Genomic DNA, 16,914 nt, shown 5'->3' with positions numbered 1-16,914 from the left:
TACTAAGGGAGCATCAGTGTCAGCGCGAACTATCCGTCAATATTTAAATGAAAAAAAGCAAGACTACATTTTGCCAAAATGAACTTAAGTAAGCCAAAATCCTTCTAGGAAAACGTCTTGTGGACAGATGAGGCCAAGATAGAGCCTTTTGTTAAAGCACATCATTCTACTGTTTACCGAAAACGGAATGAGGCCTACAAAGAAAAGAACACAGTACCTACAGTGAAATATGGTGGAGGTTCAATGATGTTTTGGGGTTGTTTTGCTGCCTCTGGCACTGGGTGCCTTCAATGTGTGCAAGGCATCATGAAATCTGAGGATTACCAATCGATTTTGGGTCGCACTGTACAGCCCAGTGTCAGAAAGCTGGGCTTGTGTCCGAGATCTTGGCTCTTCCAGCAGGACAATGACCCCAAACATATGTCAAAAAGTACCGAGAAATGGATGGCAAGAAAGCGTTGGAGAGTTCTGAAGTGGTCAACAATGAGTCCAGATCTTAATCCCATTGAACACCTGTAAAGAGATCTTAAAATTGCTGTTGGGAAAAGGCGCTCTTCCAATAAGAGAGAACTGGAGCAGTTTGCAAAGGAAGAGTGGTCCAACATTCCGCCTGAGAGGTGTAAGAAGCTTATTCATGGTTTTAGGAAGCAACTGATTTCAGCTATTTTTTCCAAAGGGTGTGCAACCAAATATTAAGTTGAGGGTGCCAATAATTTTGTCCAGCCCATTTTTGGAGTTTGGTGTGACATTATGTCCAATTTGTTTTTTTTTTCCTCCCTTTTTGGTTTAGTTCCAATACACACAAAGGGAATACACATATGTATAGCAAAACATGTTACTGCAATCCTTTTCTGTGAGAAATACCTCATTTTCTTGAAAAATGTTCTTGCTCCTGGAGCACCGCCCATGAACCAAGCCTGCTGATTATAATGAATTGAATAAGGAGGATAACGGTTGAATGAGGCCACAGATTGGCCCATGGTACGTATTGTTTTCCTCTGTGTTATTACAACTGTTATAGCACCATTGTACAGCTCCAACGTGATACAGTTACAAAAATAAAATCAATGCAGCTAAATAATTCATTGTGCTCCAAATTACAGCTTAACCCCTTGGGGACGGAGGGTTTCCAGTTTTTGCACTTTCATTTTTTCCTCCTTACCTTTTAAAAATCATAACCCCTTTCAATTTTGCAGCTAAAAATCCATATGTTGGCTTATTTTTTGTGCCACCAATTCTACTTTGTATTGACATCAGTCATTTTACCCAAAAATCTGTGGCGAAACGGTGAAAAAAAATCATTGTGCAACAAAATTGAAGAAAAAATGCCATTTTGTAAATTTTGGGGGCTTCCGTTTCTACGCAGTAGCCACATTGGAGTGTAAGAAAGGATGCTATAGCTGACCATCACCTATGACCCCCCCCCCCCCCCCACCCACTGTAATGAAGAACTCTGATGACCCACTGAGGTATTTCAGGACACCTCCTCCTTCTGTGCTACCCCAAGGGCACCTTATGCAATGTCTTCTGAAAGACACTGGTATATATGATTGATGGGGTAACTCATTTTATGACACCCATATTGTGCTCTTGTATGATGTACTTTTGGATTGTTTACACCATTTTTTATTCATAATTGTATTCATTAAACGATAAAACAATGATCATGTAAGGAAATTGATAAAATGCAACAACATCTTCTAACTGAACTCAAATATTTTCTATTTGCAAAAGAATAAAACAACTTGGACACATGAAATTAATGAATTGCTGCTGAAACATCCATAATCCAAGCCAAACATAGCTGTGGTATACACAAGGGAATCTCCTACCAGAAGCTTGTATTTGTTATATGTGACTAATAAAACTGTAAAGATCAACCTTAAATGGGAAGGAAATAAAACATTTAAGTTTTGCAATACCCATAAACGATAGGAAAACATCCTTTTTTGGTCAAATAAATGCCTGTAAAAAGGTCACAGGAAGATTTGCGAGACCCATTCATAAACATACACATCATGAGCAATTTCATTGGTATCAGAACTTAGTCACAGCAATTCTGAAAATTCCAGAACTGCAAACACGTGTCTGACCTAAAAGCCACGGGGTAGCTAAATTATAAATACTGGGAGCTCTAATAGCATAACTCCTGTATGGTGCAGCACATAGTGAAGACTTACAGTGGGTGGAATTCTGCATCATGGTTAACCCTTGCCTCTACTCTAACTGCACTTCACTGTAATATACAGTTAGTCTACGCCCATACAAAGCATACAAAGATTTTGCTTGCTGCATCCAAAGAGGTAAAATCTATTTCGAAATTTGCAACAAATCCTCATATATCTAATATGCTGAAGATATTAGAGTTTTTTTTTTTTTTTTCAATTGCAACCATTTGTCTGCTCTGGAATCTCATTACAGTGAGACACCAGTAGAAAAGACAATAGATAAAACTCACAGCTCAGCCTCCCCCTTCCTAAGGATCAATCTTTGCAAAGGTCACAAAATAGACCCAGTAAAGTTTCCCATTGTTGCCTTAGTCTATGGGGCTTGCTGTAAAGCATATTTCTAAATTCTGTTAAAAACAGCTAAGGCAAAATGACTGCCCCCATAATAATGTACAAAAAAGTTAAGAAAAAAAATTGCAATCAGAAAATAAAAACAGAACACTATTTAGTATGTGGCTTTAATCAGTAAACAAAAAAGAAAAATCACCATTATCACATGATTTAAACTGACAATAGAGACTTGCCAAAGAAAAATAATCATTAAATAATCATTTTCTCTAAGCAAGGCAAAGTAAGGAAGCGAAACCAATAAGTTTGATTGTATTGAATAAGAAAATAGTGAAGTAAAATGCTGTGGAGTGGCTTGAAATATCTTTCTGGTGACACTCTTGAATCCAGTAATGAGTACTGAATCCACTGGTGAGGAATACAAACCTGCATTCTTCTCTTCAGACATAACTGTGTGACATAAGGAGAGTAATCGGAAGAACTCCTGGACATGGGGCTCTTCTAGCTTTATAGCCTCGATTAAGCTGTGATCATAAAACTGAAACTTGCTATCAGCTAGAGGGTTGAATGAAAAATCCACTGGAACAGTTTTCTGGAAAATAAAGACATGAACATAGATAACAGAATATTTTTCAGTAAGTTATAAATTATAATGAAGTAGTCCCAAATAAACACATTATCATTCATTGGAGATTAATATGAAAGCGCTGAGGAAATCAAAGCAATCCAATACAATGCCACAATCATAATTCATACATGTGAACAATAAAATGTATGACTGCCAGAAGGTTAATTCCTATTTATCTCTACTGTCTGCGTTATCGATTGCGCCTTCCTTGAATAGAAACGACCCAAAATGTCAAAACGTTCTCATGAGAATCAAGCGTTATAATCTAAATCCCAGTTTATTTAAAGCAGCTGTGCTTGCACATCGACAAACTGGGCATATTTTTTATAGGCAATGATTTCTTTTTTATTACAAACATTCACGGACATCCAGCAGCTGTACCTCTTGACACAGAATGTTTTCTAGTTTTTCTTTTATCTAGAAGAATAATAGAATAGTGCTACTACCTTAAAATCCCATCCCAAGCGAATTACACACCTCTGATATCAGTTCTATTTTAGTGCATTCTCCAAAGAGTATGCATCTGTTTAGGTATAAAAAAAAATGCTTTACTGATCCATTCACTTATTTCACTCAAGTCACCTTTTGACTATGAATAAAAAGGAATATGTTTGAGGCATTTAATCTTCCAAACTAACCACCACATGCAATGCTTCCTCTCCAGTTCATTTAGATATGGCTTTAGGTGGACCAAAATGTTGCCTCTATTTATTTTGGCTGGATGTTTAAAAAGAGTACCTGTCACCAAATAAAACTATATAATAGAAATATAGTATTCCTTGTGTAATTAGCAGGCATTTTCCCATTCACTTGCTTTTAAAATTGTCAACATAAATATGTTTTAAAATGTAATAGAAAAAATGGCCACTAGGTGGCTCTCTTCTGTTCAATGCCACAATTAATACAGTGAGTTTGGTCTCCTCCCGGCCTGGCAGGAGACCAAACTCAGGAAGTGTTTCTCTGCACTGAGCTTGGATGACAGCTGCACAGAGCCTCACTAAAAGCTGAGGAAAATACTAATTGAAAGCTGCAAAGAGCCTCACTGAAACATGCATAACGCCTCACGGAAAGATGCATAGAGCCTCACTGAAAGATGCATAGAGCCTCACTGAAAGATGCATAGAGCCTCACTGAAACATGCATAGAGCCTCACTGAAACATGCATAGAGCCTCACTGAAACATGCATAGAGCCTCACTGAAACATGCATAGAGCCTCACTGAAACATGAACAGAGCCTCACTGAAACATGAACAGAGCCTCACTGAAACATGAACAGAGCCTCACTGAAACATGAACAGAGCCTCACTGAAACATGAACAGAGCCTCACTGAAACATGTGCAGAGCCTGTGGTCTTCTATTCATCACAGCACTGCAAGATGTGAGGGCTTCAGTGGTTCCCCAACAGGCTTCAGTGTCGTGCCTGTTGGGAAATGCCCACTTTCTCCTGCTGGGAGATTGCACTATGTGAGCAAGAATAAAGGTATGTGGGAGGAGTGTTAGGAGTAGTTAGGGAACAGGTACTTTTTAATTATCTCATAATCTTTACCATATATGTCTGGATGGCATACTTCTAATGCACACTGTGTGAAATGTTGTAAAGAAAATGTAAACATCTTCTTTTGACAGACATTTCTGGCTGGAATGGCCATTTTCAATATCTGTCACCATTACCATCCTTCCAAGCTATAGGCTAATGATTAATTTACCTAAAGGAGATATATAGGTATAATGATTAATATACCTAATAGATAGCAACAACTACTAGGCTGTTATATTATTCCATTGTTCTAGGCTGTCACTGTCATGCCGGATCCATTGTAAGCTGGAGAGCAATGGAATCCAAAACATCTCAGTGGGGTTCATTGGGTGTCTGTCATAGTGCCTGGCATTTTACCATAAAAAAATAGCACAGCATGCGGCACTACTCTTTCTGCATGTGGCTCCTAACATAACACTGAACACAGATGTGACCTGAGCCTGAATTTGGTTAAAGAATTAAAAAACACAGGTTGGTCCCTTTCAACAACTGTAAATATGCATCGCAATGTTGTGTTGCTTTGTCAGCTTTCCTACACGTCATACAGAAATACACAAAAAAAAAAAAACAGCTGATACCTCAGTAATTTCAACCTTACGACCCAGCTCATCACGCACTTCACCTAGAAAAACAAATCAAGAGGTCTTAAGACTTAACATCTATCTACAATTGTTCGAGACATATGTTCCATCAAATGGAAATGCTGGGTCTGGCAAGTAAGCAAAAAGGCATAAACACAGAATATTGGACAATAAAAACTCCACACAATGGTTCAACAGAAATCATAAGATTTTGGGACAAATAGTAGCATATGTTAAAATAGCTAATCACACAGCAGAATCCCTCTTAAAATTACTAGGGTAAAATCACATGTACATTATCTGCTGCAGAGTTCAATGTAAACTAAGTGAGTAAACACAGCATTAAATCTGCAACAGATCCTGTGCTTGTAAAGGAATCCTTTGGGTGCTTTCCAACACACACATAAACTGCATCTGTTGTGGATTTTAAGTTGCGGATCCACAACTACGGATTTTACAAGGCAATTCTTCTGTATTTTTAATGGCATGTCAATAGAGTGATTGCACTGAAAAATCTGTAACCGCAGATTTTACATCTGCAGATCGTCAGCAGATTCAATGTGTGTGTATGCATTCTTAGGGTACATTAAGATTTACCCTATCTACTGCAGATTTGGTGCCTCAGATTTCATGCTGTTAAATCAATGCAAATAAATAGCTGTACACAGAATCAAATCTGTAGAGGATATGGTATGTAAGAATATACCCTTCCAGAAATTAAAAAAAAATTCTCCTTGTTTAGTACGCTTCACTAGATTTATACACTAATATTTTTGTAATAATAAATCAACCCCTAACTCCACCAAAATGACATTAGCTTGCAGAATTTTGCAGATCTTTGATCTTAAAGCTGGAAAAACAAGGTAACTGGAAAAAGACTAGAGTCACTGGGGTTCAACTAAAGGACCACATCCAAGATGGAACATTTGGACATGTTTTTATGTCATTTTAAGATGTTAAGCATCATCTATCAAAATGCTTTTGCCCCTTATTCCCTAATGTTACATTGGTTAACCTGCGATTTATGCTATATTAAAAGGAACAAGATGTAAATGTAATTATGACTGATAAGAGGGATTACAGGTAACAATGACTGATGACTAAAGTGTTCCTTCTATATCAATTCTAATGGTAGTTGACACCTAAGAGGCCCTTCTTCAATACAAGGACCCTGCCTAAGTTAAATTGTATGTCAGCAACTTAAAACAATGTATGATTTAGGGTGGGAGACTATGCTCATCTTCACTCAAACTGAAAACAAAAATATTAAGGACAAAAATGCAAGATACTTTCACACTATGCAAATATGTGTCTCTTAATTTCAAGTAGGACTCATGATTATAAATATCTGCTAAATCATGCAGTACAAGTAGAAGAGGGTTAGATTTGTCAGATACACATATATGTATATATATATACAACCACATAATTTATATATCTACAATCAATACTAGGGTCGGAATATATGTAAAACAACTCAAAGGATAAATCTATTTAATCTATTTTTTTTTTAACTTACCATAGATTTTTCCATTTATTGAACATTTATTGAACGTCATGATGTTCTGAGTAAGTGTCCCTGTTTTGTCTGAGAATATGTACTCTATTTGACCCAATTCTTCATTGAGAGTTGTAGTCCGGGCCTCGGCGGGGGTGCCTCTTTTAGAGTAGAACATTTTACGGTCCCAGTTGATAAAGTAGCTATGCCCAAGTCGAATAACTTCAACACTTTAAAAAGAAAACAGCAAAAGAGAAAACAAAATTTGAAAAGATACTGGCATTCAAATGAAATGTATACTAAAAATAAAAATGGCACAAGGAAATCATTAATGTTAAAATGATGGGGTGATATATATAAGCATGCTTTTCACAATGAGGCACATGGAAAAGCATGATGAATTATTCTTAGTTACCCCAAATACATGCGTTGAGTACATAATCTTCAAAGAGAACCTGTGGTTGGTCTAAAACAATTGAGTTTTTAATATATATATCTATAGTGTTGTGGACCCTGATTTCAACTGAGTTTTTAGTTTCTTAGCTACACCCCACCCCCCTCCTTTTTCAATTCTGAAATATAGTTTTTTTTTTCTTATTTGGTTAACTATGTGTACTTTTTACTAAAACGTAAGATGGAAGTGCCATTATGAAGCTCCTAATCATTCTCCCTTACACAAGCATATCCTATACCCTATTTTGTAGCCCATCTGACCATTCAGCAAAAAGTACAGATGGGGAAAGGGGGGGGGGGTTGTCTGCAAAAAATGCAAAATCTACAGGGTACCATCTACAGGGTACCAGAGACAATGGCCCTCATTTACTATTTTGTCGGGTTGCGCGCCAGATTCTGTCGCATTGCGCCAGGAATTCTGTCTGCGCCAGATTTTGCGCCAGAATTGAAAAAACCCTGACTAACTCTACATATTGCTAAGAAAACCCGAAAAAGGGGCATGGTCGCCGGGAAAAGGGGGCGTGGTCTCCAAAAAGGGGCGTATTCCCGACATTTTCCCCCAAAAAACAACATATTTACTAAGGTTTCCACATAAAATGTGGTGGATTTGAGCTGAGGAAAACCCTACAGAGCAGAGCATGTGTAAAAAAGCAAAGTGTAGGGAAAGTGGAAAATGTAGGGAAACCTTAGTAAACACTGTGGAAAAAAAATTGTAGGGAATTAAAACCCACAAAGAAACCTACACAACACTCTTAGTAAATGAGGGCCAATATAACTGATACTGTGAATGATATAAAATACAATTTTTTTTTATTGACCACAGGATCTCTCTAAGTCGTCATTAAAATGAGGCACTTTATTATAAAGAAAGTAAACAAAAAACGAGTAGACAAGGTTTTTGCAACCTATTTTAACCCCACCAGGATAAAGGGTATGCCCTTGCGTCCTGGTACTCAAGGAACGAGGGAGTACCTGTACGCCCTGGTCCCCTTTAACAGGGTTTAAACTGTTCTCACGAGCGGAGAACGCTTTAAACCCGGTGGGTCCTGATTGTTATAGGCCGGTGCCTGGCTTTAACCCTTTGGAGACCCCGATCAAAGTAGACATTTGCGGCGACATCGCGGGTCCCGATCAGCTGAGTGGACGGCAGGTGGGCCCTTACTTGCCTCATTGTCGTCAGATCAATCTTCTGCTGCTCCAAGCCTGCATAGCAGGCTTGAGCAGCAGAGCACCAATAACACTGATTAATTCTATCAAAAGATTGCATGTTTTACTGACTGGTCTTTTCTTGTCCTGTTTTGTCTAAACAACCTTATTACTTTTATTGTCATGTATATCATATTACAGTGGTCCCTCAACATACAATGGTAATTCGTTCCAAACGACCCATCGTTTGTCGAATACATCGTTGTTGAGGGATTTCATTGTATGTTGAGGGATTCGTGCAATGTAAAGTATAGGAAGTTATACTCACCTGTCCCCGCCGCTCCGGACCGCGTCCTCACCACTCCCGATGCTGTCCCAGGGGCTCCCGATGCTGTCCCGCTGCTCCGGCGTCTTCCTGGGGATCCTCCGGCTTTTTCCGCATCTTCTCCGGTGTCGGTCCTCGCTTTCTGGTGATGTTATTACGTTGCGGCGCCGGGACGGCGTGTGCAGCGACGTAATAACGACGCCGGAAAGCGAGGCCCGGACCTCGGAGAAGATGCAGAAAACGCCGGAGGATCGCGAAGTGGACACGGAGCAGCGGGTATAGGTAAGTGAACCTGTCCGGGATGCTTAAACTGCTATCCGACAGCAGCTTAAGCATTTTGCGCTGTTGGATAGCAGTTAATGCGATGGCCCCGACATCAAAGCATCGTATGTCGATGCTGACATCGACATGCGATGGCCTCTGAGAGGCCATCGTATGTCGATTTGATCGGGGCGATCGCATGTCGGGGGGTTACTGTACTTTTGAAAAGATTGCATGTTATAGCCCCCTATGGACACTTAAAAAAAAAAAAAGGTAATGAAAGTAAATTAACCCCTTCCCTAATAAAAACACACCCTTTTCCCATTTTTTGAATAAAACAATGTAATAGAAAATTATAAATATTATAAATGATAAAATAATCATATGTGGTACTGCCATGTGCGTAAATGTCGTAACTATTAAAATATAAGGTTAGCTAAACCACAGGGTCGATGGCGTAGACGTAAAAAAATACCAAATTCCAAAATTGTGCATTTTTGGTCACTTCATATATTATTAAAAAAATTAACTACAGACAGCAGTGCAAAAAATAAGACATCATACATCACCGTATGCGGAAAAATAAAAAAGTTATAGGGGTCAGAAGATGACAATTTTAAACATACTAATTTTGGTGTATGAAGTTGTAATAATATCCTTGTGACCATATGGACCTACAGAATTTACTGAAAATTGCACTGTGTAGAAATGGAAGCCCCAGAAGTTAAAAAATTGTGTTTTTTTTTTAAATTTCACCCCACAATTACGGTATATTCTCTTTTGTTTTGCTTCAGATTTTGTAATTAAATTATTGAAGTCATTACAAAGTACAATTGATGATGCAAAAAACAAGCCATTATATGGGTCTGTAGGTGCAAAATTGAAAGCGTTATGATTTTTAGAAGGGGAGGAGGAAAAAGGAAAGTGCAAAAACGGAAATTAGCGTGGGCTGTAAGGTCAAACTGGGCTTCGTCCTTTAGGGGTTAAATAAAATAAAAACATACATAAATGTTGTTGTTTATTTTCCTTTTTTAAGCCTTAATTTACCCTAGGGTCTATTCACACGTGCAGTATCCTGCACGTTTGATGCTGCAGACTTTATGCTGAAGAGTTCAATGTATACTAACTGACTGAACATAGTATACATTCTGCAGCATCAAGGATACTGTAATTGTGAATACATCCTAAAGTTATAATAATATATATTGTTATAGGAAATCTGCCACCTGGGATAATGTACTAAAGCGCTTGAATAGGTAAATAGCTTTTAGCACATTGAGACAGCACCTGTTGTTAACATGTTTGTGGCAGCGTTTCCCCGTTGTGAAGTGTCAAGGAGGCAATGCTAATGCCTGAACTGAGCAGCTCTATATATAGTTTTTTGTAGGAAAAGTTTCAGGATAAATAGTCATTTATTTTTGTAAACCTCTGTTCATTTTAGGCGAGATAGGAACATTGGCACTTAAACTCAGAAAATAGCATCTCTTCATTTGCAAATTATACAGATACCTGTCAAATGACTGTGTAGGACCACACACATAACTACTAAACCCAGAATGAGCAGAAACGTATAGAGATTTATACTAGAACTTTTCCAAAAAAACGATATCAATCTGCTCAACTTTTGTTCTATAACAAGATGCCTGCAAATTGGACTTCATTTAAAACATAACAGGTTCCCTTTAACCTTTTAAGGATGCCGGGCATATGCATACGCCCTGCATCCCGAGTCCTTAAGGACGTGGGGCGTATGCATACGCCCGTGGGAATTCCGATCCCCGCCGCTAGCCGGTTGTCAATTCAGACAATTTTCTGCTATTCCGGGCTGATCGGGTCTCTGGTGACCCAATCATCCGGAAAATAGGGATGATCGGAGCTGTCAGCAACAGCCTTGATCATCCTGAGGGATAGGAGCGATCGCAGTGCTGAGATCTCCTCCTATCCCCTGCCATTGGTCAGAACTGAATCTGACCAATGGCAGAGCAGGACACTGGGTTGCCATGGCAACCCTCGTTCTGCCCACCCCTGGATGTCGAGGGGAACGTGGGGAGAAGATCGGGGGTCCCCAGGCATCTTCTCCCACGTTCCCCTCGACATCCAGGGGTGGGCAGAAAGAGGGTTGCCATGGCAACCCAGTGTCCTGCCCTGCCATTGGTCAGAATCAGTTCTGACCAATGGCAGGGGATAGGAGGAGATCGCAGCACTGCGATCGCTCCTATCCCTCAGGATGATCAGGGCTGTCACTGACAGATCCTGGCTCAGGTAGGGAAACTACGGTGGGGGGAAATGAAAGTGAAAGTAAAGTGATCTTTACTGTGGCAACCACTAGGAAGGCCAAACTGCAACTACCAGCATGTCCAGACAGCCAAAGGCTGTCTGGGCATGCTGGGAGTTGTAGTTTTGCAACATCTGGAGGGTCACAGTTTGGAGACCAATGTTACAACTCTCAGCATGCCTTGACTGCCCAGGCATGCTGGGAGTTGTAGTTCTGTAACATCTGTCCCTTCAGATTTTGCCATTTTAATGAAATTTTTGAAAATTGCTGCTCTACTTTGAAGTCCTCTAATTTTTTCAAAAAGCAAAAATATGTCCATTTTATGATGCCAATATAAAGTGGACATATTGTATTTGTGAATAAAAATAAAATGTATTGGAAATATCCATTTTCCTTACAAGTAGAGAGCTTCAAAGTAAGAAAAATGTAAAATGTTCCTAATTTTCATGAAATTTGGGGATTTTTCACCAAAAAAGGATGCAAGTAACGCCGAAAATTTAGCACCAAAATAAAGTAGAATGGACGGTAGTCAGAATTGCAAAAAAGGGCTCAGTCCTTAAGGTGAAAAAGGGCTGCGTCCTTAAGGGGTTAAAGTTTGGTTCCGCATACCATTCCTCAATGAGATTTGCAGTCTAAGGGTCCTATTACACTGGGCAATTATCAGAAGAACAGGCCAATGTTCGCCCTGTGTAACAGACCCAGTGATCAGCAAAATTTCAAACGCTCATTTATCAGGTGGTGGCAGGGTTTTGACCTGCTTAACCTGTTCAGGACGCCGGGAGTATGCCGGCTGTCTGGGCATGCTGGGAATTGTAGTTTTGCAACATTTGGAGGGTCACAGTTTGGAGACCACTGTTACAGTGGTGCCCAAATGGTAGCCCTCCAGATGTTGCCAAACTACAACTCTCAGCATGCCTGGACTGCCCAGACATGCTGGGAGTTGTAGTTCTGTAACATCTGTCCCTTCAGATTTAGCAATTTTCAAGAAATTTTTGAAAATTGCTGCTCTACTTTGAAGCCCTCTAATTTTTTCATAAAGCAAAAATATGTCCATTTTATGATGCCAACATAAAGTGGACATATTGTATTTGTGAATAAAAATAAAATTTATTGGGAATATCCATTTTTCTTACAAGTAGAGAGCTTCAAAGTTTGAAAAATGCTAAATTTTCATGACATTTTTGGATTTTTCACCAAAAAAGGATGCAAGTAACGCCGAAAATTTACCACCAAAATAAAGTAGAATATGTCAAAAAAAACAATCTCAGAATCAGAATATTCGGTAAAAGCGTTTTCGCGTTATTAATTCGTAAAGCGACGGTGGTCAGAATTGTGAAAAAGGGCTCAGTCCTTAAGGTGAAAAAGGGCTGCGTCCTTTAGGGGTTAAAGTCCTTGTTTGTTAGATAAAGATTTCCCTGTTATAGGGGAAAAGTGGCCAATAAAAGATCGAAGTAAAGGGCCGCATGAACAATCCAATGATCTTCCATGCAACCCTGGCTGCCCAACAGAGCCAATAGTTAATCAGCACTTGCGTCAGGCAGCAGTCTGGCTATCTAATTCTACTCTAAGGGCCAGTTCACACATAATTTCCATGCAGAAACCTGTTTGAAGCAGTCTCCCATTGCTGTCAATTGCTGAAATTGTGCTAATGAATTCCTGCTGCAGAATTTCCACCAAAAGATTAAGAGGGTACTCTGGTGAAAACCTTCTTTTTTTTTTTTTTTTTTTTTAATCAACTGGTGCTAGAAAGTTAAACAGATTTGTAAATTACTTCTATTAAAAAAATCTTAATCCTTCCTGTACTTATTAGCTGCTGAATACTACAGTGGAAATTCTTATCCATTTGAAACACAGAGCTGTCTGCTGACATCACGAGCACAGTGCTCTCTGCTGACATCTCTGTCCATTTTAGGAAGTGTCCAGAGTAAAAGGAAATCCCCATAGCAAACATATGCAGTTCTGAACAGTTCCTAAAATGGACAGAGATGTCAGCAGAGAGCACTGTGCTCATGATGTCAGCAGACAGCTCTGTGTTTCAAAAAGGAAATAATTTCCGCTGTAGTATTCAGCAGCTAATAAGTACAGGAAGGATTAAAGGGGTTCTCCGGTGCTTAGACATCTTATCCAAAGGATAGGGGATAAGATGCCTGATCGCGGGAGTCCCGCCGCTGGGGACCCCCGTGATCTTGCACGCGGTACCTCATTTGTAATCAGTTCCCGGAGAGTGTTCACTCCGGGTCTGATTACCGGCGACCACAGGGCCTAAGGTGTGTGACGTCATGCCTCCGCCCCCGTGTGACGTCACACTCCGCCCCTCAATGCAAGCCTACGGTAGGGGGCGTGATAGCTGTCATGCCCCCTCCCATAGACTTGCATTGAGGGGCGGACCTCTTTAAGATTTTTTAATAGATGTAATTTTTTATTTTTTTTTGTCAATTAAGATTTTATTGGTTTTTGAATAAGGACACTTACAAAGAACCACATCAATAAAGATATGATGATATAACAGTGATTGCCCAAAGGCATAATAGACGTAATTTACAAATCTGTTTAACTTCCTGGCACCAGTTGATTTAAAAAAAAAAAAAGTTTTTCCCCGGAGTACCCCTTTAAACATGTGCATTCTTTAGGCAGAATTCAGTCAATAGTGATGCCATAGGTGTTAGTGTTTCTAGGGCTGGTTGCACCTATTGCAATAAGAATCTCTACCTAAATTTGTCAATGTGAACGTATGCCAACAGTCAGCATTATCCTACTAAAAGAAGCCACTCTAAATAGTTAACACTGCTGCCACAAACAAGTGTACCTGATCTATAACAATGTTTGGTAAATAGTATGTGTCAAAGTAACATCCACATGAATGCCAAGAATTTCACAGCAAAACATTTCCCAGATCATCACACTGCTTTTACAGTCTTGTCTTTCATAGTGCATTCTGATGCCATCTCTGTCACTATTTCAAGGTCCAGTTCTGATGCTGCCTGTTGTAGGCACTTGTAAGTAGTGTATAAATGTAAACATGATGCTGTAATGCATTGTGTGTTTTGACAACATTTTATCATAAATAGCATTAACTTTTCCAGCTCTTCAGTGGAATTAGGAAAAACCAAGCCAGTTTGTGCTTCTTCAGCGTTTTTCAAAGTTGCTCAGATCCTTCCTCTTGTCCATTCTTCCTGCTTTCAGCACCTCAACTTCAAGAACTGGCTGCTGCTATTCAAAATACCCCACCCTTTGGCATACCCAATGTCACAAGACTATCAATGGTACTTGCTTTACTTATCAGTGGTTTTAACTATATGACTGAGTGGAATAGAATTGGATGAGCGCCTTTAACCCCTTAAGGACTCAGGCCCATTTTGGCCTTAAGGACTCAGACAATTTAATTTTTACGTTTTCATTTTTTCCTCCTCGCCTTCTAAAAATCATAACTCTTTTATATGTTCATCCACAGACTAGTATGAGGGCTTGTTTTTTGCCCGACCAGTTGTCCTTTGTAATGACATAACTCATTATATCATAAAATGTATGGCGCAACCAAAAAACACTATTTTTGTGGGGAAATTAAAACGAAAAACGCAATTTTGCTAATTTTGGAAGGTTTCGTTTTCACGCCGTACAATTTATGGTAAAAATGACATGTGTTCTTTATTCTGAGGGTCAATACGATTAAAATGATACCCATTATTATATACTTTTATATTATTGTTGAGCTTAAAAAAAATCACAAACTTTTTAACCAAATTAGTACGTTTATAATCCCTTTATTTTGATGACCTCTAACTTTTTTATTTTTCCGTATAAGCGGCGGTATGGGGGCTCATTTTTTGCGCCATGATCTGTACTTTTTTTTGATACCACATTTGCATATTAAAAACTTTTAATACATTTTTTTATAATTTTTTTTAATATTTTTATTTAACATTTTATTTTAATAGTTCGGACATTTACGCACGCGGCGATACCAAATATGTCTATAAAAAATGTTTTTTACGCTTTTTGGGGGTAAATAGGAAAAAACGGACGTTTTACTTTTTTATTGGGGGAGGGGATTTTTCACTTTTTTTTTTTACTTTTACTTTTAAATTTTTTTACATTTTTTTTTACACTTGAATAGTCCCCATAGGGGACTATTCATAGCAATACCATGATTGCTCATACTGATCTGTTCTATGTATAGGACATAGAACAGATCAGTGTTATCGGTCATCTTCTGCTCTGGTCTGCTCGATCACAGACCAGAGCAGGAGACGCCGGGAGCCGGAAGGAGAGGGGACCTCTGTGCGGCGTTCTGAATGATCGGATCCCTGCAGCAGCGCTGCGGGCGATCCGATCATTCATTCAAATCGCGCACTGCCGCAGATGTCGGGATCTGTATTGATCCCGGCACCTGAGGGGTTAATGGCGGACGCCCGCGAGATCGCGGGCGTCGGCCATTGCCGGCGGGTCCCTGGCTGCGATCAGCAGCCGGGATCAGCCGCGCATGACACGGGCATCGCTCCGATGCCTGCGGTTATGCACAGGACGTAAATGTACGTCCTGGTGCGTTAAGTACCACCTCACCAGGACGTACATTTACGTCCTGCGTCCTTAAGGGGTTAAAGGGGTACTCCCCTGGAAAAAAAATATTTTTTAATCAACTGGTGCCAGAAATGTAAACAGATTTGTAAATTACTTCTATTTAAAAATCTTAATCCTTCCAGTACTTATAAGCTGCTATATGCGCCACAGGAAGTTCTTTTGTTTTTGAATTTCCTTGCTATCTGACCACAGTGCTCACTACTGACACCTCTGTTCATTTTAGGAACTGCCCAGAGTAGGAGCAAATCCCCATAGCAAACCTATCCTGCTCCAGACAGTTCCTAAAATGGACAGAGGTGTCAGCAGAGAGCACTGTGGTCAGACAGGAAATTCAAATAGCAAAGAACTTAATGTGGCGCATATAGCCGCTGATAAGTACTAGAAGGATTAAGATTTTTAAATAGAAGTAATTTACAAATCTGTTTAAATTTCTGGCACCAGTTAATAAAAAAAAAATTATGTTTTCCAGGGGAGTACCCCTCTAAGGATTCCTGATATGCCACAAAAAAGTAAAAAGATCCTAATAGAGCAAGTTGTTCTGAACCAGATGGCATTGCTTAATCCACCACATACATACATTCACACGGTTAAATGGACACCGTCAGATACAAAAACTTTTGATATGTTGTAAAGCATGCAAAACCAATAGGTTTTGCAATTGCTTTCATTAGAAAATTTTCAGTATTTCATACTGAAAAAGCCAGTCAAACAACTGCCCCCCCCCCCCTGCTTGGACACATACTAGTCCTGCTGTGTCCATGCATCATGGACACACTTTCTTGATTGACAGCTGTGAGTGCAGGGCTCGCAGCTGGAGGAAAAATCCTCCCACTGTCAGCTTGTGTCCTGCTACTGTCAGTGAGGACAAGCTGGGAGTTGTAGTTATACAGAGGGAGGTGGCAGAGACCTGCACAGTGAGGCCACGCCCCCTCCCTTTGAGAGGAATTCAGACTAGTGTAGTGAGCTAAATAACATGTCATATCGGACAAAGGGAACCTGTAAAAAAATCACTTTAGTATGTACCTAATGAGGATAGTATCCACCAACCATTATAAATGCTAAAATATAAATGACCCCTTATGTAATCAATTGACCAAGAGAAACTGAAATAGAC

The 16,914-nt window shown here is 39.5% G+C and overlaps 1 protein-coding gene across 6 annotated transcripts in view; it reads right to left on the bottom strand.

Annotated features, from left to right (window-relative positions):
- ATP8B4 (ATPase phospholipid transporting 8B4 (putative)) overlaps positions 1-16,914 on the bottom strand; it is a 517,140-nt gene that overhangs the window by 149,225 nt on the left and 351,001 nt on the right. For all 6 annotated transcript variants that reach the window (XM_056572217.1, XM_056572215.1, XM_056572212.1 and 3 more), the window contains 3 exons: positions 6,784-6,992; positions 5,262-5,305; positions 2,943-3,108 (listed from right to left, as the gene is read on the bottom strand). In XM_056572217.1, coding sequence (XP_056428192.1) covers positions 2,943-3,108; positions 5,262-5,305; positions 6,784-6,992 — 419 coding nt within the window. The remainder of the gene's footprint in view (positions 1-2,942; positions 3,109-5,261; positions 5,306-6,783; positions 6,993-16,914) is intronic.

This window comes from Hyla sarda, chromosome 4 (genome assembly GCF_029499605.1).
Source record: "Hyla sarda isolate aHylSar1 chromosome 4, aHylSar1.hap1, whole genome shotgun sequence".
In the NCBI taxonomy this organism is placed as follows: Eukaryota; Metazoa; Chordata; class Amphibia; order Anura; family Hylidae; genus Hyla; species Hyla sarda.
The sequence above is the reverse complement of the archived record's forward strand: the minus strand, read 5'-3'. Positions and strand labels throughout refer to the sequence as shown.